The 27,478-nt window shown below is 39.3% G+C and overlaps 1 protein-coding gene across 3 annotated transcripts; it reads right to left on the bottom strand.

Moving 5' to 3' along the window:
* Positions 1-858: 858 nt before the first annotated feature.
* On the bottom strand, positions 859-24,664 carry LOC133544231 (lamina-associated polypeptide 2, isoforms beta/gamma-like). 3 transcript variants are annotated; one of them, XM_061889378.1, is made up of 11 exons: positions 24,389-24,664; positions 21,820-21,934; positions 18,246-18,362; positions 18,138-18,175; positions 15,259-15,327; positions 15,127-15,189; positions 14,992-15,063; positions 14,831-14,896; positions 4,835-4,918; positions 3,746-3,783; positions 859-1,212 (listed from the first exon to the last, which is right to left on the bottom strand). In XM_061889378.1, exons 1-11 carry the CDS (start codon positions 24,494-24,496, stop codon positions 933-935), a joined length of 1,050 nt encoding a protein of 349 aa, XP_061745362.1. In that variant the 5' UTR covers positions 24,497-24,664; the 3' UTR covers positions 859-932. The 3 variants fall into 3 exon arrangements, with proteins under 3 accessions (XP_061745362.1, XP_061745361.1, XP_061745363.1); XM_061889377.1 differs by having other exon boundaries at positions 21,820-21,949; positions 24,389-24,663; XM_061889379.1 differs by lacking the exon at positions 859-1,212 and adding an exon at positions 1,818-2,974 and having other exon boundaries at positions 21,820-21,949.
* Between the last annotated feature and the right edge of the window lie 2,814 nt (positions 24,665-27,478).

Genomic DNA, 27,478 nt, shown 5'->3' on the forward strand with positions numbered 1-27,478 from the left:
GCCTGATTGGCAACTACAACCAGGTGTGCCCAGGCTGACAGTCACTGACAGGTGAGGGGGACCGAATACTCAGGGAGACAGGAAGTGGAACTATACTCTGAGCGCCAAACAGAAAACAAATGCAGTAAATAAAACATGACAGATTGTCACATTATGCCATTTACCCCCCCAAATAAACCCTTTTTTATGGCACAACCATAAAATATGTAACATTTTTCAAAATAAATGATTTAATGTTAAGTAATTGGAGCCTTAATTTGGTAAATAATTCAAAAGATTGCTTTTGGTTCATCAGTTTTGGAGCAATTACAGCTTAAATAGACTAATGATCTTGGGGATCCTAAAAGCCCCCCACTCTTAAGTGTTAAACATAAGTTATATCAAAATATAATTTAACACTTATGAACTGCATCAACTTGAGATCTATCTGTGAATAAGTTATTTAACACTTATGAACTGCATCAACTTGAGATCTATCTGTGAATAAGTTATTTAACACTTATGAACTGCATCAACTTGAGATCTGTGAATAAGTTAAACACTTATGAACTGCATCAACTTGAGATCTATCTGTGGATAAGTTATTGTTGCTTGATGCCCTTTTTGTTAAATAAAACTGTTTCATTTTCACGGCAAACAAAATATGCAATATTCCTCCCCAAAAAGTCCAAATGTAATATTTGATGTGACGTCGTTGGAGCTACTTGACAGTTTTTAAGTTAAAAAAAACTGTTTATATTGCAGCTTTGTGTTATTGTTTTCAACATTTTTGTTACATCACATTACATAATAGTATGCTTAAAATGTCCTAAAAAGGTAGCTGCAAATGGCACCTGGGCCACACTTTGGACACCTTGGTACAAAAGCACAACATCTTTATTGAAACAAGTTTTAAAAATATAGAAAAATGTATTGACGTTGTAAGTCAACATTTAGTCCTGCCCTAACAGTGGTACAGTCTCCTGCAGGTTTGACTCTGTGTTGCACAGGGAAGTCACCAGGTTGTAGACCAGGACCAGGAATGGACTCAGAGACTGGTCTTCGACAACAAAGAGCAGCACAGCCAAGAACACAAACAGCACAAACTGGACCTGAACGGGAACCAAGTCACACTCCACTTCCTTCCTGTCCTCCGTCCTGGGACTGACTGGCCTTCTTTGGTACCGCACGGGACGCCCCGCCGCACCCTTGATGGGCCTGCGACAGGCCACGCTGACACACACACACACACACACACACACACACACACACACACACACACACACACACACACACACACACAAGCAGTACATTAACACCTCTGACCTCCAGTGAGCAACAAAAGGGTCACTTCCACAAGCCTTGTTTGCTTTTTCTTTATATTTTGTCTCACCTCCACAAGCCTCTTTGTTTTTCTTTATTTTTTGTTGTTTTTTTGCCCCTTTTACTTTTTGTCAACGCTACAAATCTATTTGTCTTTTTCTTGAATTTTGTGTCACCTCCAGACATATCCTTTATCTTAATATTTTTTTTCACTTGTGTCGCCTCCACGAGCCTCTTTTGCTTTTTCTTTCATTTTTATGTTGCCATCACAACCCTATTTTTCTTTTTTATATTCTTTTCCTTTCAGTTGTGTCCCCTCGATAAGCCTCTTTTGCTTTTTCTATGAATTTTGTGTTGCCTTCCCAAACCAATTTTTCTTTATCTTTATATTTTGCTTTTTCTTTCACTTTTGTGTCACCTTCACAAGCCTCTTTTGCTTTTTCTTTCACTTTTGTGTTGAATCCACAAGCCTATTTTGCTTTCTCTTGGACTTATGTTTGCCTCCATAAACCTAGTTTTCTTTTTTTTTTTTTGTTGCTTTTTCTTTGACTTCTTTGTCAGTTTCCACACGCCTAGTTTTCTTTATTTGGACTTTTGTGTTACCTCCACAGGTCTATTTTGCCTTCCGTCGCCTCCACAAGTCGGTTTTACTTATTCTTTGACTTTAGTTTTGACTGCTTTGGCATATTTTGCCTTTTAACTTTTGTGCCGCCTACGAAAGCTTAGTTTGCTTTTTCTTTTGTTTGAACCACTGCAGAAAAACGCGATATCTATTGAAGTTTGGAGGGAATCCATACACAAGTCCAGTCCTGGCTGCTAAGTACAATGTGGTTAAAAGGTCATGAAGAATATATCCTGTCATCAAAGTATATAATCAATATGTCAATGTTTTTATCGTTGATTTTTTCTTAAAAGTCAAACATAATACATGTTTGACGATGGTTAACTTATTCTTACACTTGTACGGCACTTACACTGCATACATTCAATTCAGTTTTAAACACTTGTGGCATTCTGGCTTTCTAAAATTTTTAAGAATTAAAATCATCAGCAGGTTTTGAGCAAACTAGTATAATTTAGCGTTAAAGCCCTACTGAAATGAGATGTTCTTATTTAAACGGGGATAGCAGGTCAATTCTATGTGTCATACTTGATCATTTCGCGATGTTGCCATATTTTTGCTGAAAGGATTTAGTAGAGAACATCGACGATAAAGTTTGCAACTTTTGGTCGCTAATAAAAAGGCCTTGCTTGTACCAGAATTAGCAGACGATGTGCGCGTGACGTCACGAGTTGTGGAGCTCCTCACATCCTCACATTGTTTACAATGATATCCACCAGCAGCGAGAGTGATTCGGACTGAGAAAGCGACGATTTCCCCATTAATTTGAGCGAGGATGAAAGATTTGTGGATGAGGATAGTGAAATAAAAGGACTAGAAGAAGAGGAAGAAAAACAAAAAAACGGCGAGGGCAGTGGGAGCAATTCAGATGTTAGACACATTTACTAGGATAATTCTGGAAAATCCCTGAGCTTCTTATTGTGATACTAGTGTTTTAGTGAGATTATATGGTACCTGAAAGTCGGAGGGATGTGGCCACGGGTGTGGTGACCGCCAGTGTCTCCGGCGGGAGAGTCTGCAACTGCAGGAGGACGCAAGCTCCGCTCATGTCTACGGTAAGAACCGACTTATTACCACAATTTTCTCACCGATACCTGCCAGCTGACATGTGGTCGGGAACCATGTTTGCTTGACCGCTCTGTTCCATAGTAAAGCTTCACCTTCGGGAATGTAAACAAGGAAACACCAGCTGTGTTTGTGTTGCTAAAGGCAGCTGCAATACACTGCTTCCCACCTCCATCTTTCTTCTTTGATTTCTCCATTATTAATTGAACAAATTGCAAAAGATTCAGCAACACAGATGTCCAGAATACTGTGTAATTATGCGATTAAAGCAGACTACTTATAGCTTGAATCGGGATGGAAAAAAATGTCCGCTACAATCCGAGACATCACGCGTACGCGTCATCATACCAACGTTTTCAACAGGATACTTCATGAAATTCAAAATTGCAATTTAGTAAACTAAAAAGGCTGTATTGGCATGTGTTGAGATGTTAATATTTCATCATTGATATATAAACTATCAGACTGCGTGGTCGGTAGTAGTGGGTTTCAGTAGGCCATTAAATATGCTAAATTACTCTACCGTGGTTGACTTTTTTTACACGACAGTTATGCTGTATGTCATTTAGTTTCTTAAATGGTGGTGCACATGAATACAAATTTTTATGGCATGTGTCACATTAGACAAAATCAAACATTTTAAAATGTATAGACTACCATAATTCACATGAGCTTCATTGTGTAATTGAAGTATACATGTGTTATAAGTTTTTTTGCTTTGTGAAATCTGTTCTATCAAATTGTGATGTCACTCACCTGATGGCCGTGGATGTGGTCATGTCAGGAATTAACTCCTTGAATGCACAACGTAGAAAGTAAGTACCTTCAAAAACTTTGTAAAGCACACAAAAACAAACTGTAAAGAAGTCAAAGGGCCTAAAAACAAGTTATCAAACAAACATACTTAAAGATCATTATGGTGTGATTTTTGGTTCAATAGAGCCATTCTTATCAATAATTCAAAGGTAATATTTGTATCATTATTATAATTTTATCATTATCATAGTTATTTAACTAACAAAAATCATAAAACAATTTTAATAGTACTATTACGAAGCATTTAGATTGATAATACTGATAAAAAAATATAGAAATTAAGATATTTACATCAAATGTATACAATAATGAAGATAATTATAATAATCATTACAAAGGTAAATACAATGATTAAAATAATAGAATCATAATGATTGTGATGCCTACAATATTGTATTTAAGAATTATTATAATCAATACTATTATGATTACAATATTTATAATCATAATACTAATTATACTACTAATAATTACCAAACCTGCCATATATAATTAAAAAAACTATAGTAATTATATACTCCGGCTTCCTCCCACTTCCAAAGACATGCACCTGGGGATAAGTTGATTGGCAACACTAAATTGGCCCTAGTGAGTGAATGTGAGTGTAAATCTTGTCTTCCGCCCGATTGTAGCTGAGATAGGCACCAGCACCAGCGCCCCCCGCGATTTCAAAGGGAATAAGCGTTAGAAAATGGATTGATGGATGGATTATTATGAATGGCACGGTTCAACATTATTATTAGTAACATAATTACTATGATGTATACAATGAAAATAAGTATGATTATAATAATCTATAACTATTATAATTATACTATTACAATAGTCATTAGTTCCAATAGTTATTGTAAAGGGCAGGTTTGATAATCATAGTAAAATTACTAAAAGGAATATAAATTAGTATAATGACAATAAATTATATTTATAAGTTTAATTATAATCATCATAACTATGATTATATTATATTTGTTAATAATGATAACATGAATGAATGTATAAAGGTAAGGATAACTTATTAAAAGACAGCACCTTTTCTTGTCTTTCAGAAAGTGACCCCATTGGAGTAAAGTATTGTGACTGCCTCCTCTCGTCCACACCTGCCGTCATGTCCACCTGAAACAAGTGCATGTTCAACCCCTAATATCACTTAAAATATCCACTATTGTGCAAACATGGTTATATGATTATGTTCCGATGTGTCCAGACAGCATCTTTATGAGCACCTAACATAATAAAGACATAATCAATATGATTTTGTTCATTCAAAGTGATTTTTTGGATTGTAGATTTAAAGTCCTCCTCTCTGAGCTGCTACCTTACCGTGGTAGAGGAGTTTGCGTGTCCCAATGATCCTAGGAGCTATGTTGTCTGGGGGTTTTCATGCCCCCTGGTAGGGTCTCCCAAGACAAACAGGTCCTAGGTGAGTGATCAGACAAAGAGCAGCTCAAAGACTTCTATGGAATTACAACGAAATGAACCCAGATTTCCCTCGCCCGGACGTGGGTCACCGGGGCCCCGCTCTGGAGCCAGGCCCGGAGTTGGGGCACGATGGCGAGCGCCTGGTGGTCGGGCCTGTTCCCATGGGGCCCGGCCGGGCACAGCCCGAAGAGGCAACGTGGGTCATCCCTCAAATGGGCTCACCACTCATAGGAGGGGCCATAGAGGTCGGGTGCATTGTGAGCTGGGCGGCAGCCGAAGGCAGGGCACTTGGCGGTCCGATCCTCGGCTACAGAAGCTAGCTCTTGGGACGTGGAACGTCACCTCACTGGGGGGGAAGGAGCCTGAGCTAGTGCGCGAGGTAGAGAAGTTCCGGCTGGATATAGTCGGACTCACCTCGACGCACAGCAAGGGCTCTGGAACCAGTTCTCTCGAGAGGGACTGGACCCTCTTCCACTCTGGCGTTGCCGGCAGTGAGAGGCGACGGGCTGGGGTGGCAATTCTGGTTGCCCCCCGGCTCAAAGCCTGTACGTTTGAGTTCAACCCAGTGGACGAGAGGGTAGCTTCCCTTCGCCTTCGGGTGGGGGGACGGGTCCTGACTGTTGTTTGTGCTTACGCACCAAACAGCAGTTCAGAATACCCACCCTTTTTGGGTACACTCGAGGGAGTACTGGAAAGTGCTCCTCCGGGTGATTCCCTTGTCCTACTGGGAGACTTCAACGCTCATGTTGGCAACGACAGTGAAACCTGGAGAGGCGTGATTGGGAAGAATGGTCGCCCGGATCTAAACCCGAGTGGTGTTTTGTTATTGGACTTTTGTGCTCGTCACAGTTTGTCGATAACAAACACCATGTTCAAACATAAGGGTGTCCATATGTGCACTTGGCACCAGGACACCCTAGGCCGCAGTTCCATGATCGACTTTGTAGTTGTGTCATCGGATTTGCGGCCTTATGTTTTGGACACTCGGGTGAAGAGAGGGGCGGAGCTTTCTACCGATCACCACCTGGTGGTGAGTTGGCTGCGATGGTGGGGGAGGATGCCGGACCGACCTGGCAGGCCCAAACGCATTGTGAGGGTCTGCTGGGAACGTCTGGTAGAGTCTCCTGTCAGAGAGAGTTTCAATTCACACCTCCGGGAGAACTTTGAACATGTCACGAGGGAGGTGCGGGACATTGAGTCCGAGTGGACCATGTTCCGAACCTCTATTGTCGAGGCGGCTGATTGGAGCTGTGGCCGCAAGGTTGTTGGTGCCTGTCGTGGCGGTAATCCCAGAACCCGTTGGTGGACACCAGCAGTGAGGGATGCCGTCAAGCTGAAGAAGGAGTCCTATCGGGTTCTTTTGGCTCATAGGACTCCGGAGGCAGTGGACGGGTACCGACGGGCCAAGCGGTGTGCAGCTTTAGCGGTCGCGGAGGCAAAAACTCGGACATGGGAAGAGTTCGGGGAAGCCATGGAAAACGACTTCCGGACGGCTTCGAAGCGATTCTGGACCACCATACGGCGCCTCAGGAAGGGGAAGCAGTGCACTATCAACACCGTGTATGGTGCGGATGGTGTTCTGCTGACTTCGACTGCGGATGTTGTGGATCGGTGGAGGGAATACTTCGAAGACCTCCTCAATCCCACCAACACGTCTTTCTTTGAGGAAGCGGTGCCTGGGGAATCTGTAGTGGACTCTCCTATTTCTGGGGCTGAGGTCGCTGAGGTAGTTAAAAAGCTCCTTGGCGGCAAGGCCCCGGGGGTGGATGAGATCCGCCCGGAGTTCCTTAAGGCTCTGGATGCTGTGGGGCTGTCTTGGTTGACAAGACTGCAGCATCGCGTGGACATCGGGGGCGGTACCTCTGGATTGGCAGACCGGGGTGGTGGTCCCTCTCTTTAAGAAGGGGGACCGGAGGGTGTGTTCCAACTATCGTGGGATCACACTCCTCAGCCTTCCCGGTAAGGTTTATTCAGGTGTACTGGAGAGGAGGCTTCGCCGGATAGTCGAACCTCGGATTCAGGAGGAACAGTGTGGTTTTCGTCCTGGTCGTGGAACTGTGGACCAGCTCTATACTCTCGGCAGGGTTCTTGAGGGTGCATGGGAGTTTGCCCAACCAGTCTACATGTGCTTTGTGGACTTGGAGAAGGCATTCGACCGTGTCCCTCGGGAAGTCCTGTGGGGAGTGCTCAGAGAGTATGGGGTATCGGAATGTCTTATTGTGGCAGTCCGCTCTCTGTATGATCAGTGTCAGAGCTTGGTCCGCATTGCTGGCAGTAAGTCGGACACGTTTCCAGTGAAGGTTGGACTCCGCCAAGGCTGTCCTTTGTCACCGATTCTGTTCATAACTTTTATGGACAGAATTTCTAGGCGCAGCCAAGGCGTTGAGGGGTTCCGGTTTGGTGGCCACGGGATTAGGTCTCTGCTTTTTGCAGATGATGTAGTCCTGATGGCTTCATCTGGCCGGGATCTTCAGCTCTCACTGGATCGGTTCGCAGCCGAGTGTGAAGCGACCGGAATGAGAATCAGCACCTCCAAGTCCGAGTCCATGGTTCTCGCCCGGAAAAGGGTGGAGTGCCATCTCCGGGTTGGGGAGGAGACCCTGCCCCAAGTGGAGGAGTTCAAGTACCTAGGAGTCTTGTTCACGAGTGGGGGAAGAGTGGATCGTGAGATCGACAGGCGGATCGGTGCGGCGTCTTCAGTAATGCGGACGTTGTATCGATCCGTTGTGGTGAAGAAGGAGCTGAGCCGGAAGGCAAAGCTCTCAATTTACCGGTCGATCTACGTTCCCATCCTCACCTATGGTCATGAGCTTTGGGTCCTGACCGAAAGGATAAGATCACGGGTACAAGCGGCCGAAATGAGTTTCCTCCGCCGGGTGGCGGGGCTCTCCCTTAGAGATAGGGTGAGAAGCTCTGCCATCCGGGAGGAACTCAACGTAAAGCCGCTGCTCCTCCACATCGAGAGGAGCCAGATGAGGTGGTTCGGGCATCTGGTCAGGATGCCACCCGAACGCCTCCCTAGGGATGTGTTTAGGGCACGTCCAGCTGGTAGGAGGCCACGGGGAAGACCCAGGACACGTTGGGAAGACTATGTCTCCCGGCTGGCCTGGGAACGCCTCGGGATCCCCCGGGAAGAGCTAGACGAAGTGGCTGGAGATAGGGAAGTCTGGGCTTCCCTGCTTAGGCTGCTGCCCCCGCGACCCGACCTCGGATAAGCGGAAGATGATGGATGGATGGATGGATTTAAAGTCTCTGCATTTGAACCATCCTCTCTTGAAGCGCAGAGGGCAGTGTCACGCCAAATTTCTTCCCCCCTACAAAATCCTTCCCCCCGGAAGAAATTTGGCGTGACAGCCCTTCTACTGCTTGAAGGACCCCAATGAGGGTGGAAGGACCTTAAAGCAACCCACACAGCTGCCTGTTTTAAAAGCATTATAATTGGCTGATTGTAATTGGTGAAAAATAACTGAGGAAAAAATATTAGCATTCCAGCACGCTAACCTTTCAAGCTATTTTGGCTTCGCTAATTTTGCAGCTGTAACCCTTAAAGGGGAACATTATCACAATTTCGGAAGGGTTAAAACCAATAAAAATCTGTTTCCAGTGGCTTATTTTATTTTTCGAAGTTTTTTTCAAAATTTTACCCATCATGGAATATCCCGAAAAAAGGCTTTAAAGTGCCTGATTTTCGCTATCTGTGACGTCATCCAGTGATGCCAATACGGATAGCACAGCAAGCTATAGCGACATTACCTCGGATTCAGACTCGGATTTCAGCGGCTTAAGCAATTCAACAGATTACGCATGTATTAAAACGGATGGTTGGAGTATGGAGACAGATAGTGAAAACGAAATTAAAGAAACTGAAGCTATTGAGCGAATAGCTATTGACGCTATTTGGCCATGTCTGCCTTATCGCCGGTAAAATGTGCAGACCAAACGATCGGGACTTTCGCATCTTGTGACACTGGAGCAACTTAAATCTGTCGATTGGTAAGTGTTTGTTTGGCATTAAATGTGGGTGGAGGGAAACGCTGGATGCAAATATAGCTACAAATGTACATACAGCTAGCCTAAATAGCATGTTAGCATCGATTAGCATGCCGTACTAATCGATGCACACTCTACGTAAATCAACTTGAATCCGTCCCTGATTGTGTTCTTACACCTTCCGACAACACACCGACGAGGCATGATGTCTCCAAGATACGGAAAACAGTCGGAAAAAACGGAAAATAACAGAACTGATTTGACCCGATGTTTATAATTTGTTTGAGAAAATGGCGGATTGACTACCTAGGTGACGTCACAAGGCGATGTCATCGCTCCGAGAGCAAATAATAGAAAGGCGTTTAATTCGCCAAAATTCACCGATTTAGAGTTCGGAAATCGGTTAAAAAATATATATGGTCTTTTTTCTGCAACATCAAGGTATATATTGACGCTTCCATAGGTCTGGTGATAATGTTCCCCTTTAAGAGTCAAAAAAACTTGGTATTGTCACGCCCTCATCGGGGTCCTTCAGGCATTAGAGGGGCTGTCACGCCATATTTCTTCCGGGGCGAAAGTTTTTGTAGGGGGGAAGAAATTTGGCGGGACAGCAGCGATCGTGTAGTGCTGGAGGATTGAGTCCTTCCAGAAGCCGTGACCCATCAAATTTTCAGAAATGCTATCATGACAAAATTAGCATGTTAACAGTTTGCATGTGTCAAGTAACAAGTTATATGACTGGAGTGTACAGCCGCAAAAAATGCTAAAAAGGTTAGCATACAAATGTTAGTTTACTAGCATGCTAACATCTATTACCAATTTATGTGACTGAGGTGTATAGCTGCATAATTGGCTAAACTAATGTTAGCATGTATCAAAGTACCAGCTTGTATGACAGATATAAGACTGTAAAATTAACTAAAAGGTTAGCATGGTAACAGCTAGCATGCACTAAATATGGAGTTATATGACTCTGGAGGTGTTCAGCTGTAAAAAATAACCCAAAAAAAACTTAGCTTGTATCAATAACTAAATTATAACTGAGGTGGAGGGCAGCGTAATTGGCTAAAAACATTTATCATGCTAACAGTTAACATGTGCCAAATACCAAGTCATATGACTCTTACATGTGCAGCTGTAAAACATGGGTAAGAAAAAAGATTGGGCTAACATGCTAACATTAGTATGTGAACCGTTAAATATGTTAAGTACCAAGTTGTATGAAAAAGGTGTTCAGTTGCAAAATGCGCTAAAATATTTAACGTGCTAACAGTTAATGTGTCAAGTAACAAGTTTTATGACTGGAGTGTACAGCTGAAAAAATGGCTAAAAAAGTTAGCATACACATGTTAAAGTTAGCATGCGAACAGGTGGCATACATCTAGTACCAAGTTATATGACTGAGGTGTACAGCTGCAAAATTGGCTAAACAAAAGTTAGCATGGATCGAAGTACCAATATGTATGACTGACATGTAAGGCTGCAACATTTGTTAAAAGGTTAGCATGCTAACAGCTAGCATGCACTAAATATGGAGTTATATAAATCTGGAGATGTTCATCTATAAAAATAATTTTAAAAAAAAACTTATTATGTATCAATAACTAAATTATGACTGAGGTGTAGGGCGGCAAAATTGGCTAAAAACAGTTAGCATGCTGACAGCTAAAATGTGCCAAATACCAAGTCATATGACTCTTACATGTACAGCTGTAAAAATCGCAAAGAAAAATGTTTGCGGTAGCATGCTAACATTAGTATGTTAACAGTTAACATATGTCAAGTACCAAGTGGTATGACTAATGTGTTCAGTTGCAAAATTAGCCAAAACATTTAGCATGCTAACAGCTAATATGGGTCAAGTAACAAGTTATATGACTGGAGTGTACAGCTGCAAAAATGGCTATAAAAGTTAGCATACACATGTTGGTATACTAGCATGTTAAAGTTAGCATGCAAACAGCTGGCATACATCAAGTACCAAGTTATATGACTTAGGTGTACAGCTGCAAAATTGGCTAAACAAAAGTTAGCATGTATCGAAGTACCAAGTTGTATGACTGAGATATAAGGCTGTAAATTTAGCTAAAAGGTTAGCATGGTAACAGCTAGCATGCACTAAATATGGAGTTATGACTCTGGAGGTGTTCAGCTGTAAAAATAACAAAACATTTTTTTACTACAATCTTTCCCCAGAGCGTGTTGGAACGGTGTACAAATTAGTTTAAAAAAAAGTTACCATACTGACAGTTAAAATGTGCCAAATACCAAGTCATATGACTCTTACATGTACAGCTGTAAAAATGGCTGGGAAAAATGTTTGCGCTAGCATGCTAACATTAGTATGTAACAGTTAACATGTGTCAAGTACCAAGTTGTATGACTAAGGTGTTGAGTTACAAAATTAGCTAAAACATTTAGCATGCTAACAGTTAATGGGTCAAGTACCAAAATATACGACTGAGGTTTTCAGCTGCGAAATTAGCTAAAAAAGTTAGCATGCCAACGTTTACATGGGTCAAGTACCAAGGTATAAGTCTAAGCGTAACAGCAGCAAAATTGGCTAAAAAAGTTAGCATGTGTCAAGTACCAAGTTATTTGATTGAGACGTACGGTTGGAAAAATTGGCTAAAAAGTTTGCATGTTAACAGACAGCATGTGCCAAATATCAAGTAATATGAGGTGCTCAGCTGTAAAAATAACTAAAAAGTTAGCATGTATCAAGTACCTAGTAGTTATGACTGGGATGCATGGCTGCAAAATTGGTTAAAAAAAGTTTGCATGCTAACATTTGGCAAATACCAAGTTATACGACATGTTAACAGTTAAGATATGTCAAGTACTAAGTTGTATAACTCAATGTGCAGTTGCAAAATTAGCTTAAAAAGTTAGCATGCTTAGTTAACATGCATCAAGTTTCAAGTTGTATGAGTGAGATGTACAGCTGCAAAAATAGCTAAAAGGTTAGCATGGTACAAGCTAGCATGTGCCAAGTATCAAGTCATGTGACTGAGGTGTTTGGCTGTAAAATGGTAACATTACCATGTTAACGGTTAAAGGGGAACATTATCACAATTTCAAAAGGGTTAAAAACAATAAAAATCAGTTCCCAGTGGCTTGTTGTATTTTTTTAAATGTTTTTCAAAATTTTACCGGTCCCGGAATATCCTTAAATAAAGCTTTTAAGTGCCTTATTTTCGCTATCTTTGAAACCACTATCCATTTCCCTGTGACGTCATACAGGGCTGCCAATACAAACAACATGGCGGTTACCACAGCAAGATATAGCGACATTAGCTCGGATTCAGACTCGGATTTCAGCGGCTTAAGCGATTCAACAGATTACGCATGTATTAAAACAGATGGTCGGAGTATGGAGGCAGATAGCTAAAACGAAATTGAAGAAGAAATTGAAGCTATTGAGCGAATAGCTATTGACACTATTCGGCCATAGCGTGGGTGTACCTAATGAAGTGGCCCATAGCATGACTGCCTTATTAGCATCGCTGGTAAAATGTGCAGACCAAACGATCAGGACTTTCGCATCTTGTGACACTGGAGCAACTTAAATCCGTCGATTGGTAAGTGTTTGTTTCGCATTAAATGTGGGTATCTAGTTTCAAATGTACATACAGCTAGCGTAAATAGCATGTTAGCATCGATTAGCATAGCATGTTAGCATCGATTAGCTGGCAGTCATGCCGTGACCAAATATGTCTGATTAGCACATAAGTCAACAACATCAACAAAACTCACCTTTGTGATTTCGTTGACTTAATCGTTGCAAATGCATCTGCAGGTTATCCGTACATCTCTGTGCCATGTCTGTCTTAGCATCGCCGGTCAAATGTGAAGACACTCTGGTACATTCAATGGGGGTCTGGCGGCAGATTTCTTGCCAGTGGTGCAACTTGAATCCCTCCCTGTTAGTGTTGTTACACCCTCCGACAATACACCGACGAGGCATGATGTCTCCAAGGTTCAAAAAAATAGTCGAAAAAAACGGAAAATAACAGAGCTGAGACCCGGTGTTTGTAATGTGAAAATGAATATGGCGGGTGTGTTACCTCGGTGACGTCACGTTCTGACGCCATCGCTAAAAGACAGATAAACAGAAAGGCGTTTAATTTGCCAAAATTCACCCATTTAGAGTTCGGAAATCGGTTAAAAAAACACATGGTCTTTTTTCTGCAACATCAAGGTATATATTGACGCTTGCATAGGTTTGGTGATAATGTTCCCCTTTAACATCGGTGGCCCATATGACTCAAACTGAGTCACATCACAGACTATAAAAATGGGACCATTACCCCCCTGCTTGGCACTCAGCATCTAGTGCAGTGGTTCGATCAAACCCTAGGGGTTCGGTGGAGGTCAAGACACACCCGACTCATCGTGTAAATAAAAACTTCTCCCTATCGGCGTATTACGGATACGGCAACAGCTGAAGTAATTTGTTGTGAGTTTATGCATTGTGTTGGTTTTGTTCTTTGAACAAGGTGATGTTCATGCACGGTTTATTTTGTGCAACAGTAAAAAAACATGGTAACACTTTAGTATGGGGAACATATTTACCATTAATTACTTGCTTATTAACGTGCAAATTAGTAACATATTGGTTCTTAATTAGTCATTATTACGTACTTGTTAATGCCTTATTCGGCGTGGCCTTATTATAACCGTAACTCTAACCCTGGCCCTAACCCTAACCAAATAACTCTAAATTAAGTCTGTTACTTAGAATTAGGGCTGCAACAACTAATCGATTAAAATCGATTATAAAAATAGTTGGCAATTAATTTAGTCATCGATTCGTTGGATCTATGCTATGCGTATGCGCAGAGGCTACTGTTTTTATTTAAAAAAATATATATATTTTAAATAAACCTTTATTTATAAACTGCAAAATTTACAAACAGCTGAGAAACAATAATCAAAATAAGTATGGTGCCAGTATGCTGTTTTTCAATAAAATACTGAAAAGGATAAACATGTAGTTTGTCTCTTTTATCCGATTATTAATCAATTAATCAAAGTAATTATCGACAGATTAATCGATTATCAAATTAGTTGTTAGTTGCAGCCCTACTTAGAATACGTTCCCTGGTGTCCAAAAAACTCTAAATTAAGTCTTTGTTACTTAGAATATGTTCCCCATACCAAAGTGTTACCAAAAACATATACCGTATTTTTCGGACTATAAATCGCTCTGGAGTATAAGTCGCACCCACGGCCAAACTATGAAAAAAACCTCGACTTATAGTCTGAAATATACAGTAACTCTGTCTTGAATTTGAAAAAAACATTTAAAAATTGTATTTTTCACTAAAGAAGGGTTCGGTGAACACGCGTAAGAAACTGGTGGGGTTCGGTACCACCAACAAGGTTAAGAAGCAGAACTGGGGGTTAAATCACCAAAAATTATACCCTGACCCACCATCAAAAGTTTGAGTTAAATGTATCCACAGTACACCTCGGAGACATAAAACTTGGTACTTACACTTGCTAACTGCTAGCATTCTAGGCTTTTGTTTAGCCTCAGCGTGATATATATTGTACTCGTCGCATTCTAACGTTAACATCTCGGTTCAACAACACCAAACAGGACAAACTCACAGAGTCGGACGAAGACCAACGTCGGTGTATTTCGCAGTCATTCACCTTTGACCTCCGACCCTCCATCTGTTGTTTTGGAGAGAGAAAAAACACATGGATTGAAAATGTTTTCCTGCATCCCAGCAGCAAAAATATTGGAAAAAAAAAAGAGAAACCACAACCTCTTCCACCATTTGAGTGATGCTGAAGCTCTTGTGAGGAGAAGTGCAACTCTGCATAGATCCAGCCAGGACCTGACAGAAGACTCATTAAAGCAACAAGCAGTTAGAGCCATGGTGTCAATTCAAGCTACTTGCCTTGGTTTCAAACGTCGACGCGGGTTTGCTAACTTTCTGCTGGGAGTTGCATGTGACAGCACGCTGCAAAAAAATGTTCTTATTAAAAACTCAAAAGATGGACGGTCCCATGGGAGTATGGTTTTTAATCACCATTCTTGATGAAGGTGAAAAGGATTGTGGGTAATCATAACCTCTATTCTGAGAAAACACATGTACCGCCTGCGGAAAGAAGAGAATACAAATATTAACATTTTCACTTTCTGACTGACTTCTGACAAGAAAGAAAATAAAAAATTGGATCCACCCATTATATATATATATATATATATATATATATATATATCAAAACCAATGAAGTTGGCACATTTTCTTTAAATGGTAAATAAAAACAGAATATAATGACTTACATTCAATTGAATGGACTGCAAAGACAAGATATTTAATGTTCACACTGAGAAACATATTTTTTTTTTTTTACAAATTATCATTAACTTAGAATTTAATAGCAGCAACACATTGCAAAAATTTTGTCACAGGGGCATTTTTACCACTGTTTTACATGGCCTTTCTTTTTAACAACACTCAGTAAACGTTTGGGAACTGAGACGACACATTTTTTAAGTGGAATTCTTTCCCATTCTTGCTTGATGTACAGTTGAAGTTGTTCAACAGTCTCCATTGTTCTATTTTACGCTGCATAGTGCGCCACACATTTTCAATGGGAGACAGGTCTGGACTACATGCAGGCCAGTCTAGTACCCACACTCTTTTACTATGAAAAAACGCTGTTGTAACACGTGGCTTGCCATTGTTTTGCTGAAATAAGCAGGGGCGTCCATGATAACGTTACTTGGATGGCAACATATGTTGCTCCAAAACCTGTATGTACCTTTCAGCGTTGATGGCGCCTTCACAAATGTGTAAGTTACCCACGCCTTTGGCACTAATACACCACCATACCATCACAGATGCTGGGTTTTCAACTTTGCGCCTAGAACAATCTGGATGGTTCTTTTCCTCTTTGGTCCGCAGGACACGACGTCCAGTTTCCAAAAACAATTTGAAATGTGGACTCGTCGGACCACAGTACACTTTTACAATTTGCATCAGTCCATCTTAGATGAGCTCAGGCCCAGCGAAGCCTTTCTGAGTGTTGTTGATGAATGTATTTGGCTTTGCATAGTAGAGTTTTAACTTGCACTTACAGATGTAGTGACAAACTGTAGTTACTGACAGTGGTTTTCTGAAGTTCCTGAGCCATGTGGTGATATCCTTTACACACGAATGTCACTTTTTAATGCCTGAGGGATTGAAAGGTCACAAGCATTTAATGTTGGTTTTTAGCTTTGCTATTTACATGCAGTGATTTCACCAGATTCTCTGAACCTTTTGATGATATTATTGACCGCAGATGGTGAAATCCCTAAGTTCCTTGCAATAGTTTGTTGAGAAATGTTAAAAAATTGTTTTGACAAAGGTGACCCTCGCCCCATCCTTGTTCGTAAAAGACTAGCATTTCATGGAAGCTGCTTTTATACCCAATCATGGCACCCACCTGTTCCCAATTAGCCTGTTCACCAGTTGGATGTTCCAAATAAGTGTTTGATGAGCGTTCTTCAACTTTCTCAGTCTTTTTTGCCACTTGTGCCAGCTTTTTTTAAACCAAGTGAGCTAATATTTGCCCAAAATAAAGTTTTCCAGTTCGAATGTTAAATATCATGTCTTTGCTGTCTATTCAATTTAATATAAGTTGAAAAGGATTTGCAAATAATTGTATTCTGTTTATATTTACCATTTACACAACGTGCCAACTTCACTGGTTTTGTACATTCATACATACCTGTACATATGGAGAATATGCTAGTTTTTCATGGGCCTATGGGGCAGTTATGATTGAGCCCTACGAACTCTGCCTAGCAACAAGAGAATCTACATTCTAGCCATCACTAGATATATGAAATTTTTAAATTGTCATTTTTAACATTAATGAAAAATTGTAATTGCTAAAACATTAAAAATAGTGGAGATTGTCCAGAGTGTACACCGCCTTCCGCCCGATTGTAGCTGAGATAGGCACCAGCGCCCCCTGCCACCCCAAAAGGGACAGGCGGTAGGAAATGGATGGATGGATGAAGAAACAGTAGTGTACTTAATGTACTAGTATTTAACAATGAATTTAAAAATGGTGGAATTGCATTTTAACAGGTTTTTAGCTTTTTATTAATATTCTGTGTTATACAATATTAGAATATATTGTACACATTTTATATTTAATACAGAGCAGTGATTCAATTAGTTTGTGGCTTGTCATTCAGGTTTGTGGGCGTGGCTTGCATATATTATACAGCAACAAAAATTATGGAGCACCACAGTTATCAAAAAAAGTTGGGTTTGGACAAAAAAAAAAAAAAACCTAACAAAAGTGTGAGTTTCTTAGTTGGCTAGGGGGGAATTATTATTGAGTCCTACGAACTCTGCCTAGCAACAAGACAAAACAACCTACAATCTAACAACCGCTAGTGTCAACTTCAATAAAATGGTAGTATTTTTTGACATTGCTAACGGAAGGGAAATTGTATTTAAAAAAAAATATATATATATATATATATATATATATATATATATTGGGTATTGGCAAAAAAAAATGCACGTTTCGCATTCGCCTATGGGGCAGTTATTATTGAGCCCTACGAATTCTGCCTAGCAACAAGAGATCCTCATCAAGAAGTCTACATCCAAACAAACTGATAAATAAGTGACATTTTATTTACTTTTTTAGTTTGGTTGATCTGATTTCAAAGGTTTTTTAACGTTAAATATCATAATTTATACCATTGCTGTAAGTAGTGTACTTTTCCTGGCATGTAAACCTTCCCAAGAGGAGTACCACTATTTGGAAAAAATACATAGATGTACAAATCAAACAATACAAATTATTTTAATTAAAGTTCTAATATTTAAAATAATGATTGTTATTAATATTGTAAATATTCAAATGATAATGTAGTGTTTATGTACAGTGGTCTCACCTTGCTGCATTCTTCTTCCTCTTCTTGTCCATCGCAATCTTTGGCAAACATCACCAGTTGTTGATTTGAACAAAATAAAGATTTTATCATGAAAAGTATAATAAATACCTGCTTGGTTGTCCTCACTGTCAGAAGACAAGACAATTGTTTCGATGGTTGACGTCTCCTGTCCTTCGTCAGCCTGGAGCCTCCTCAGCGTCCTCTCATAAAACCGCCTGGTTGTGTCTGCAGCAGACACGCAGTTCTACTACAGCACTACTACAGTTATATTGGAAACTTGCCTAAAAAGATTATTTAAAAATAATGTAATTATAAAACATTTAAATTAATATGGAGGTAATAACTACAAATAAAATTGTAATTGTTTTATTAAAAATATTGTAATTTAATTTAATAAAAATATTTGTTAATTAAAATTATATATTACCTCCATATCAATTTAAATTAGTTATTACATTATAAAAAATATAATGTACATATTATATATAATTTCAAAATATTTTTAAGTTTAATAAAAATGTAATATATTTTTGTTATTCAATTTTGTATTGTAAATATTACCTCCATATTAATGTGAATTAGTTATAATTACATTATACATAATGTATATATAATTTAAAACTTATTTTAAATATTTTTAATTTGAATTCATAAAAATATGTTTTCAATAAATATATTTCTGTTCATGAATATTGTATTTGTAAACATTACATCCATATAGGGCTGGTGGATATATCCATATGCTCGATATATCGAGGGTTTGTCTCTGTGCGATATAGAAAATGACTACATCGTGATATTCGAGTATACATTCTCACGCAGTTGCTTTTAGCTGCGGCCATTAAAATGCATGAGTTTCTCCCGCTTTCTTGTCTCTCCTTCTCACAGAGACTTAAAACAAGCGCACCTTCTTACACACGTCACATACTGTCACGTGAGCAACGTCACCCGCTCCCGCGGAGCAGACAGGTAGTGACATGGTAATGTTAGCTGTGATGCCAATGGTGAGGTGCGGGTGGTAATACGAGAGAGAGAAGGTGCCAATCTGGTAACAAATGGAGGAAGAATGAATTCCCAAGGAAAAACAGCAGGGGGTCCATCGTCTGGCGGTGGTTTGGCTTCAAGTGGGAATATGTTTAACATTTTTGCGGCAGAAGCGTTTCTACAAAAAGTAGCACCACTGCTAATTTGTAGGATCATTTGAAAAGTCACCCGCTAGAGAATAAAGAGTGCTTACTCCGCATTGCAACATCTCCATTCGGTGCCACACCCACAAAATGCCGAAGCAACTATTTCCAGATCAACACAGTAGGACATGCACTATTTGATTTCCTATTATGCAGCTCATTTTTATTTGACACTTATTAACATATCTTGTGACATCATTCACAAAAGTGAACTTTATTTGTTTTAAACTATTGTAGTGGTCTGTACAAAAAGTGCGCTTTTATTTAGTGTTGTTTTGATATGTCATCTTAGTGACGTCATGCCCAAAAGTGCACTAATAGCTTGTTTTAAAATGTCTGACAATCTTGCACTTTCTGTTTTGAAATGATATGAATGTTTGTGCCACTGCTTAATAGCTGTTTAATAAATACAGTTTTGTTAAATTGACTTAGTTGTGAATTCCCTCTCTGCATGAAAGTCTAAAATGAGCATATATCAATGAAGTTTGAACAAGAATGTTTTAATGTAGACACATAGAATCATCATACTGCTGTGATTATATGCATCAAGTGTTCATTCAAGGCTAGGGCAAAATATCGCAATATATATCGTGTATCACGATATGGCCTAAAAATTTTGATATATTAATAAAAGGCCATATCGCCCAGCCCTACCTCCATATTATTCAAATTAGTTATAATTACATTACAATTAAATCACCTGGTTGTGTCTGCAGCCAACACGCAGTACTACTACAGTTTTTTGGGAAACCTGTGAGAATTTTCTTTTTTTAAAGAATGTACCTCCATACAAATTTTAATTTGTATGGAGGTAATCAATACAAATATAATTTAACATATTTTAATTAATATATTTCTATATTTTTTTTATTAAAAATGTTTAATAGAATATTTAAATAAAATAATTTTATTAAAAACATATTTGTAATTACCTCCATATTAATTTAAATGAGTTATAAGTACATTATAGATATATACTGTGTGTGTGTGTGTGTGTATATATATATATATATATATATATATATATATATATATATATATATATAAAAAATAAAAACATTTTGTAAAATATTTCATTCGAAATTAATACAAATAATTGTATTAATTAAAATATACCGGATTTCCTTGAATAGCCACCGGGCATGTAACGTGCGCATGCCTTGAATTACTGACGGATCAAACTCGCTTAACAAATTTATTAGCGCATGCTTACTTTTACCGCCGGGTCAAATTCGTGACGTCACGAATGACGCTTCCCCCGTTGTTATTTTCAAAATAGCGGAGGAGCTTTTTTTTGCTTTTACTATGTGTAAACCAGGGGCCTTGTTCCACAGCCATACAGATCACACTGATGGTTGTGATATAAAACAAGTTTAACACTCTTACTAATATGTGCCACACTCTGTGAACCCACACCAAACACATTTTGGGAGAACATCGGCTCTGTAACACATAAATGCAACATAGGAATTACCCACAATGCCATGCATCCATGACTCTTGGCTATATTATACACCCGCTAGCACCAAAAGGTATGGCTGTTGACCAAGTATGCATTGCAATCTCGTATGAGAAGCAGCGAAATGCATGTGTCAGGCCGGCACGCAGATAGCGTTGTGTAAAGGCGGTCGAGATGACATGTTGTAGAGCAGTGGTCCCCAACCACTGGGCCGCGGCTGCAGAATAATCTTTTATTATTCCGCCCGACTGTAGCTGAGATAGGCGCCAGCGCCCCCGCGACCCCAAAAGGGAATAAGCGGTAGAAAATGGATGGATGAATGGATTATTATTTTTAATCACACTCAATTTTTTTACTGCATACCATTGGTAAGCGCTGAGGTGAGAAGAGGTTTTAAAATTATTAGCGCCTTCTTACTTTTACCGCATGCCTTGAATAAGCGCAGGAGTGAGAAGAGGTTTTAAATTAATTAGCGCCCCGGTGACTATTCAAGGAAATACAGTATTTGTAATTACCTCCATTATAATTGAAATTAGTTCTAATTACATAACTAAAACCACCTGGTTGTCGCAGTACAATTCTTCAAGCGGTGCGGCTTCATAGCTCACCAAAGTCGTACTAAAACATTTTGATAGATTTTTGAGCGCCGTGTGTAATGTTTCATAATCGCAATGGAACATAAAATGTTTTTTACTTGAGTCATATTGCAGGCCACACATATATATAGTGTGACTGCCATCTACTGGCCACACTTATTAAACCATGTATCCAATAAAATTGCTTTGAGGTCAGTAAGCAAAACCAAAATTATTCTGTACTGTCGAGTTCTGAGGAAAAAAAAAAAGGATTTTAAAAGTGTGCCTTATAGTCCGGAAAATACAGTATACTGGAAACTGGATTAAAAAAGATAATTTAAGAATAATGTAGTTATAACTAAATTGATATGGACGTAATAATTATACATTTGATTTTAATGAATATCAAGTTTTATTTTTAATAAAATTGGCATTCAAAACACTTCAATAGGGCATCTTACCCACGATAGGCCCAGTTTTGACGCCATGCGCGAGCAAAGCAGCCTTCAGGTGGTCATCTGTCAGCGTGCTTAAATCGACTTTGTCTTCAGCTTCTGCCTTCTCCTCTTCCTCCTGCTGCATAACATTTAACTGTAAATGAAATATTGGAATTATGACCTTTGAGCTGAAAAAACTGGAAGCCGGCGATATTTGAGATAAATGTAGAAACTCCTACACAACAACTCTTTTTTTTACTTAACTATTGATTTGACATTTAATAAAGTCAAATACAAATAAAGCAACAAGAGAAGTATCCAACACTTCTATTTTCTACAATAAATATTACTATTACTATTATTATCATTATTATTGAGTGAGATATATATATGTAGTATCATCCATCCATCTTCTGAAGTTGCGTCACGAGGGCAGCAGCCTAAGCAGAGATATATAGTATCAAATAATACACATTTTAAAAATTCAACACCAAAAAATGTTCATACAATTATTAAGAATATAAAAGAGGTTGTGAAGCATTATTGTTATCGTAACAAACAGTTCAGGGTGTCCCTCCAGAGTTGCCGTAGGACTGACGTAAGAGGTCTATACAAAAGGTGGGTTGTTGTAGAAGGTGGGCTTAGACACTGTGTGAAGGAGAGAACATTAAATAAGTGGTGGAGACCGGACCTGCTCTAATGTCTCCCGTTTATTATTTTATTATATATGTACACTGTATAAGCGAACCCAGGACACTCGGCTACATTATCATTAATATTATTTTCTTTTTAACTTTGCAATTAAGTTAAAAAATAAAAACAGTAAGGCATACTTGCCAACCCTCCCGGATTTTCCGGGAGACTCCCGAAATTCAGCGGCTCTCCCGAAAACCTCCTGGAAGAAATGTTCTCCCGAAAATCTCCCGAAATTCAGCCGGAGCTGGAGGCCACGCCCTCTCCAGCTCCATGCGGACATGAGTGGGGACAGTCTGTTTTCACGTCCGCTTTCCTGTTTTATAAACAGCTTGCTTGCCCAATCACGTTACAAAATCTACGGATTTTAATAAAAAACTGCACACACAAAGACACGAAGCAGAAGAACGAGGAAATTACAGCCATGGTGACGCCGTGTGTAATAGAGTGATTTATGTTGTCTCTTGCGCCCTGCGATGAGGTGGCGACTTGTCCAGGGTGTACCCCGCCTTCCGCCCGATTGTAGCGGAGATAGGCGCCAGCGCCCCCCGCGACCCCGAACGGGAATAAGCGGCAGAAAATGGATGGATGGATGGATGGATGTTGTCTCTTGCAATCTCCTGGTGAATGTTGGCTATAGCATTATGTGGTTGCTTTTTGATTGTCCAACGATGTTCGTGGTGTTGCGCACCTGGGCAAGTGAGGGAGTCTGCTCTGATTCCTGAAGCCCACGTATTTGATAGGTGCCATATGAAATTCAACTATTTATTTTATTTATATATATATATATATATATCATCTTCCGCTTATCTGAGGTCGGGTCGCGGGGGCAGCAGCCTAAGCAGGGAAGCCCAGACTTCCCTCTCTCCAGCCACTTCGTCTAGCTTTTCCCGGGGTATCCCAAGGCGTTCCCAGGCCAGCCGGGAGACAGTCTTCCCAACGTGTCCTGGGTCTTCCCCGTGGCCTCCTACCAGCTGGATGTGCCCTAAACACCTCCCTAGGTGTTTTATTTATATTTATATATATATATATATATATATATATATATATAGCTAGAATTCACTGAAAGTCAAGTGGCTGTAAACATACTCCTCCCCTCTTAACCATGCTCCCACAACAACGCCTCCAACCACGCCTCCGCCCCACCTCCGACCACGCCCCCCACCCCCGAAATCGGAGGTCTCAAGGTGGGCAAGTATGCAATAAGGTCAATTAAAAATGTGAACATCCATCCATTTTCTACCGCGTGTCCTTTTCAGGGCCGCGGGGAGTGCTGGAGCCTATCTCAGCAACATTCGGGTGGAAGACCGGGTTACACCCTGGACATAAACGAATGTCAATAAAAATTTATTATTTTTATTTTGACTGCCTCATTTTCAAGTCCAGTCACCAGTAGGATGGCAAATTGTCGTTTAAACGGATACTCCGGCTTCCTCCCACCTCCAAAGACATGCACTTGGGGATAGGTTGATTGGCAGCACTAAATTGGCCCTATTGTGTGAATGTGAGTGTGAATGTTGTCTGTCTATCTGAGTTGGCCCTGCGATTAGGGGGAGACTTGTCCAGGGCGTACCCCGCCTTCCGCCCGATTGTAGCAAAGATAGGCACCAGCGCCCCCCGCTACCCCAAACGGAATAAGCAGTAGAAAATGGATGGATCACTGTTCAAAAAAAAAAAAAGCCGTTCAAAAAAAACTTGATTCGTTCATTAGAGTCACATCGCGAATTCTCACAAAATTAGCGATCACCGGAAGTGAGCGGTAACATTGGACATATTCTCCGTATTCCGCACCAGACACAAGACTTTACTCACACTACAGTTGTCCTTTTGTAGCTAATATTATTCCGATAAGTGGCAATAACAAATAATTGACTTTAAATAAACGCTGGACTTTATTTACCGTCTCGTCCTGGTCGTCTTCGTCCTCCTCTGCGGGGAAGGCGGTTGTCCTCCGGCGGACTCGTTTCCAGGACATGTCGTCAGCAGAAAGGCGACTAATGACTGGCATGGCCACAATTAAACAAACAAAAAACTAGAAACTAGTTTTGAAGATGAAGAATAAAGTCGGCCTGAACTTCAACTCCAACTTGACTGCTCATTTGTGGACTGACAACACCTGTGACTGATGACTTCTTATTCTCTTTAATTTCCGGCGGACTGGACGATCTTAGGCGTGTTGCTGCCCTCCACAGGTCTTTATGTGAATTACTTCGTCACCTCAGAAGTGACTGATGACGTAATTGGCGGCCATCTTTATTGTTCAGGCAGCTGCCTCAGGAGGACGCTGTCACGCCAAATTTCTTCCCCCCAACTAAAACCTTCCCCCCGGAAGAAATTTGGCGTGACAGCCCCTCCAATGACTGAAGGACCCCAATGAGGGTGTGACAATACCAAGTTATATGACTCTTAAGGGTTACAGCTGCAAAATTAGCGAAGCAAAAATAGCTTGAAAGGTTAGCATGCTGGAATGCTAATATTTTTTTCTCACCGTTATTTTTCACCTATGACAATCAGCCAATTATAATGCTTTTATAACAGGCAGCTGTGTGGGCTGCTTTAAGGTCCTTCCACCCTCATTGGCGTCCTTCAAGTAGTTTCTTCCTGGGGGAAAGTTTTTGTAGGGGGGAAGAAATTTGGCGTGACAGCGCATTAACAAACTGTGTTTATTTTAATCATACATGTTGGAATATTTGACGAGTTGCACGGTGAGCTGCCACATTTGACATAAATAAAATAAAATAAAATAAAGGGGGTTTAATAAAGGTGCCTCGGGCATCTGGTCAGGATGCCACCCGAATGCCTCCCTAGGGAGGTGTTTAGGGCACATCTGTCCGGTAGGAGGCCACAGGGAAGACCCAGGACACGTTGGGAAGACTATGTCTCCCGACTGGCCTGGGAACGCCTCGGGATCCCCAGGGAAGAGCTGGACGAAGGGGCTGGGGAGAGGGAAGTCTGGGCTTCCCTCCTTAGGCTGCTGACCCCGCGACCCGACTTCGGATAAGCGGAAGAAGATGGATGGATGGGTTTAAAAAAGTTGTAGGCACGTGAACGTTTAACATCATGGAGGTATGAGGGTTGAAACACACACAAAAATATTCAAATGTTTATGAATTATAATAAATAATTAAAAATCTAACCGCAAAAAAGATTCAAAGTTTGTGAATTACAGTAAATAATTTGCAAATAGATGTTATTTTTTTCCAGATGTATTGTTACATTTAAAAACAAATCAACACATCTTGTATTTAATTCCGAGAAAAATAATTGTTTTAAAAAACAACAACAATCAAATTACACCCAAAAATTTTTTGATTTTAATACATGTTAAATGGTAAAAAAAAAAAAAAAGTGATTTATTTCCGAATGCCCTAATTAATCCTTTATTTGGAAAAACTTAAATATCATGTCCGGTTTATAAAATGATTTAAAAAAAAAAAAGAAAAGACAATTTTAGCATCAAAAAATTTCCAATCAGTTTGTAAAAAAACAACAACATTATGTTTAATGTGTCATGTTTATTATTGTAGGATATAAACATTTAAATAAAAAAAATGTATATATATAATTACAATTATTATTAATTGTACTGCTTCATGTAACATTTGAGTTAAAAGGTTGTCTGTTAATTTAAATGTATTTGTGTAATTAAATGTAATTACATTTTGTAATTCATGTAAAAATTCATACAAAAATACAAACTACACGCTACAATTCATTTTTAAAAATTTGGCCAAAATTATTTGAACATTTTTTTTAAATGTCCTGTTCATAATTTAGATGTATTTTCTTTTTTGTATTTTATTGCCCTCCAAAAAAGTATAATAATTTGTAATGCGTGTAAAATAGTGTTTAAAAACCAGTTTGTTAAATATATTTTTTGTAATTAAATTTTATAGTTTATGTAAAATTAAAAGTCTGCGATGAATATATTTTTTGTAATTAAATTTTATAGTTTATGTAAAATTAAAAGTCTGCGATGAGGTGGCGACTTGTCCAGGGTGTACGCCGCCTTCCGCCCGATTGTAGCTGAGATAGGCACCAGCGCCCCCCGCAACCCCAAAGGGAATACGCTGTAGAAAATGGATGGATGGATGGATAAAATTGAAAGTGTGTAAAATACAAATGAATCCTTAAATAATGTGCCTTTAAAAAACAAAAAACAAACAAACAAAATTCATATAATGGCTATGAAATATTTCTTTGAAAAAAAAAGATTGATTTAAAAATAATAGTGAAAAAAATATAGTTTTTTGTAATGCCTGTAAAATAAGAGTTAATAAAGCAGTCTTAAAAAATAATTAAATTAATTGTAATTAACATTTTAATTAAAAGTTAATTAAAATGTATTTTGTGTGATTATTGTAATTACATTTGGTAGTTTATGTAAAAATGTAAAAGTGTAAAAAAAAAAATGTATCCTCAAAGAATTTGTCAAAACGATTCGAAAACAATTAAATAAAAAAAAAAAGTAATTCCAAATTTAACCTTGTCATTTTTATTATTGCGATTTTTTTTTTCATTAAGTTTGAATTAAAAAAAAATTGTAGTCTGTTTACAGAAAGGGTTTGAATACTGGTCTGTTAATTTCAATGTATGTATTGTAATAAATGTAATTTATATTTTGTAGTTTATGTAAAAAAAAATGAATGTGTAAAATTCCAATTTGTCCTTGAAGAATTTGACAAATGTATTTGTAAAAACTGAATTCCATGTCATGATTATATCTTGTAAAAAAACAACAACCCAAAAACCCTTTTTATTTTAACCTACAAAAATTGTAATCAATTTAAATCACACACACACTAGATGTAGAGAAGTTACCCTCTGCATTTGACCCATCCCCTTGTTTCACCCCCTGGGAGGTGAGAGGAGCAGTGAGCATCAGCGGTGGTCGCGCTCGGGAATCATTTTGGTGATTTAACCCCCAATTCCAACCAGGGCTGGGCGATACATCGATATACACAATATATCGCGGGTTTGTCTCTGTACG

Source organism: Nerophis ophidion, linkage group LG27 (assembly GCF_033978795.1).
Source record: "Nerophis ophidion isolate RoL-2023_Sa linkage group LG27, RoL_Noph_v1.0, whole genome shotgun sequence".
NCBI classification, from domain to species: Eukaryota; Metazoa; Chordata; class Actinopteri; order Syngnathiformes; family Syngnathidae; genus Nerophis; species Nerophis ophidion.

Coding starts and splice junctions, on each gene's coding strand:
- LOC133544231 (XM_061889377.1), bottom strand. CDS start 24,496: ATGCCAGTCATTAGTCGCCTTTCTGCTGACGACATGTCCTGGAAACGA. Junction 18,363..21,819: donor CAAAACTGGGCCTATCGTGG/GTAAGATGCCCT, acceptor TGTCTGCTGCAG/ACACAACCAGGCGGTTTTAT. Junction 15,064..15,126: donor CGTCGACGTTTGAAACCAAG/GCAAGTAGCTTG, acceptor GTCTTCTGTCAG/GTCCTGGCTGGATCTATGCA.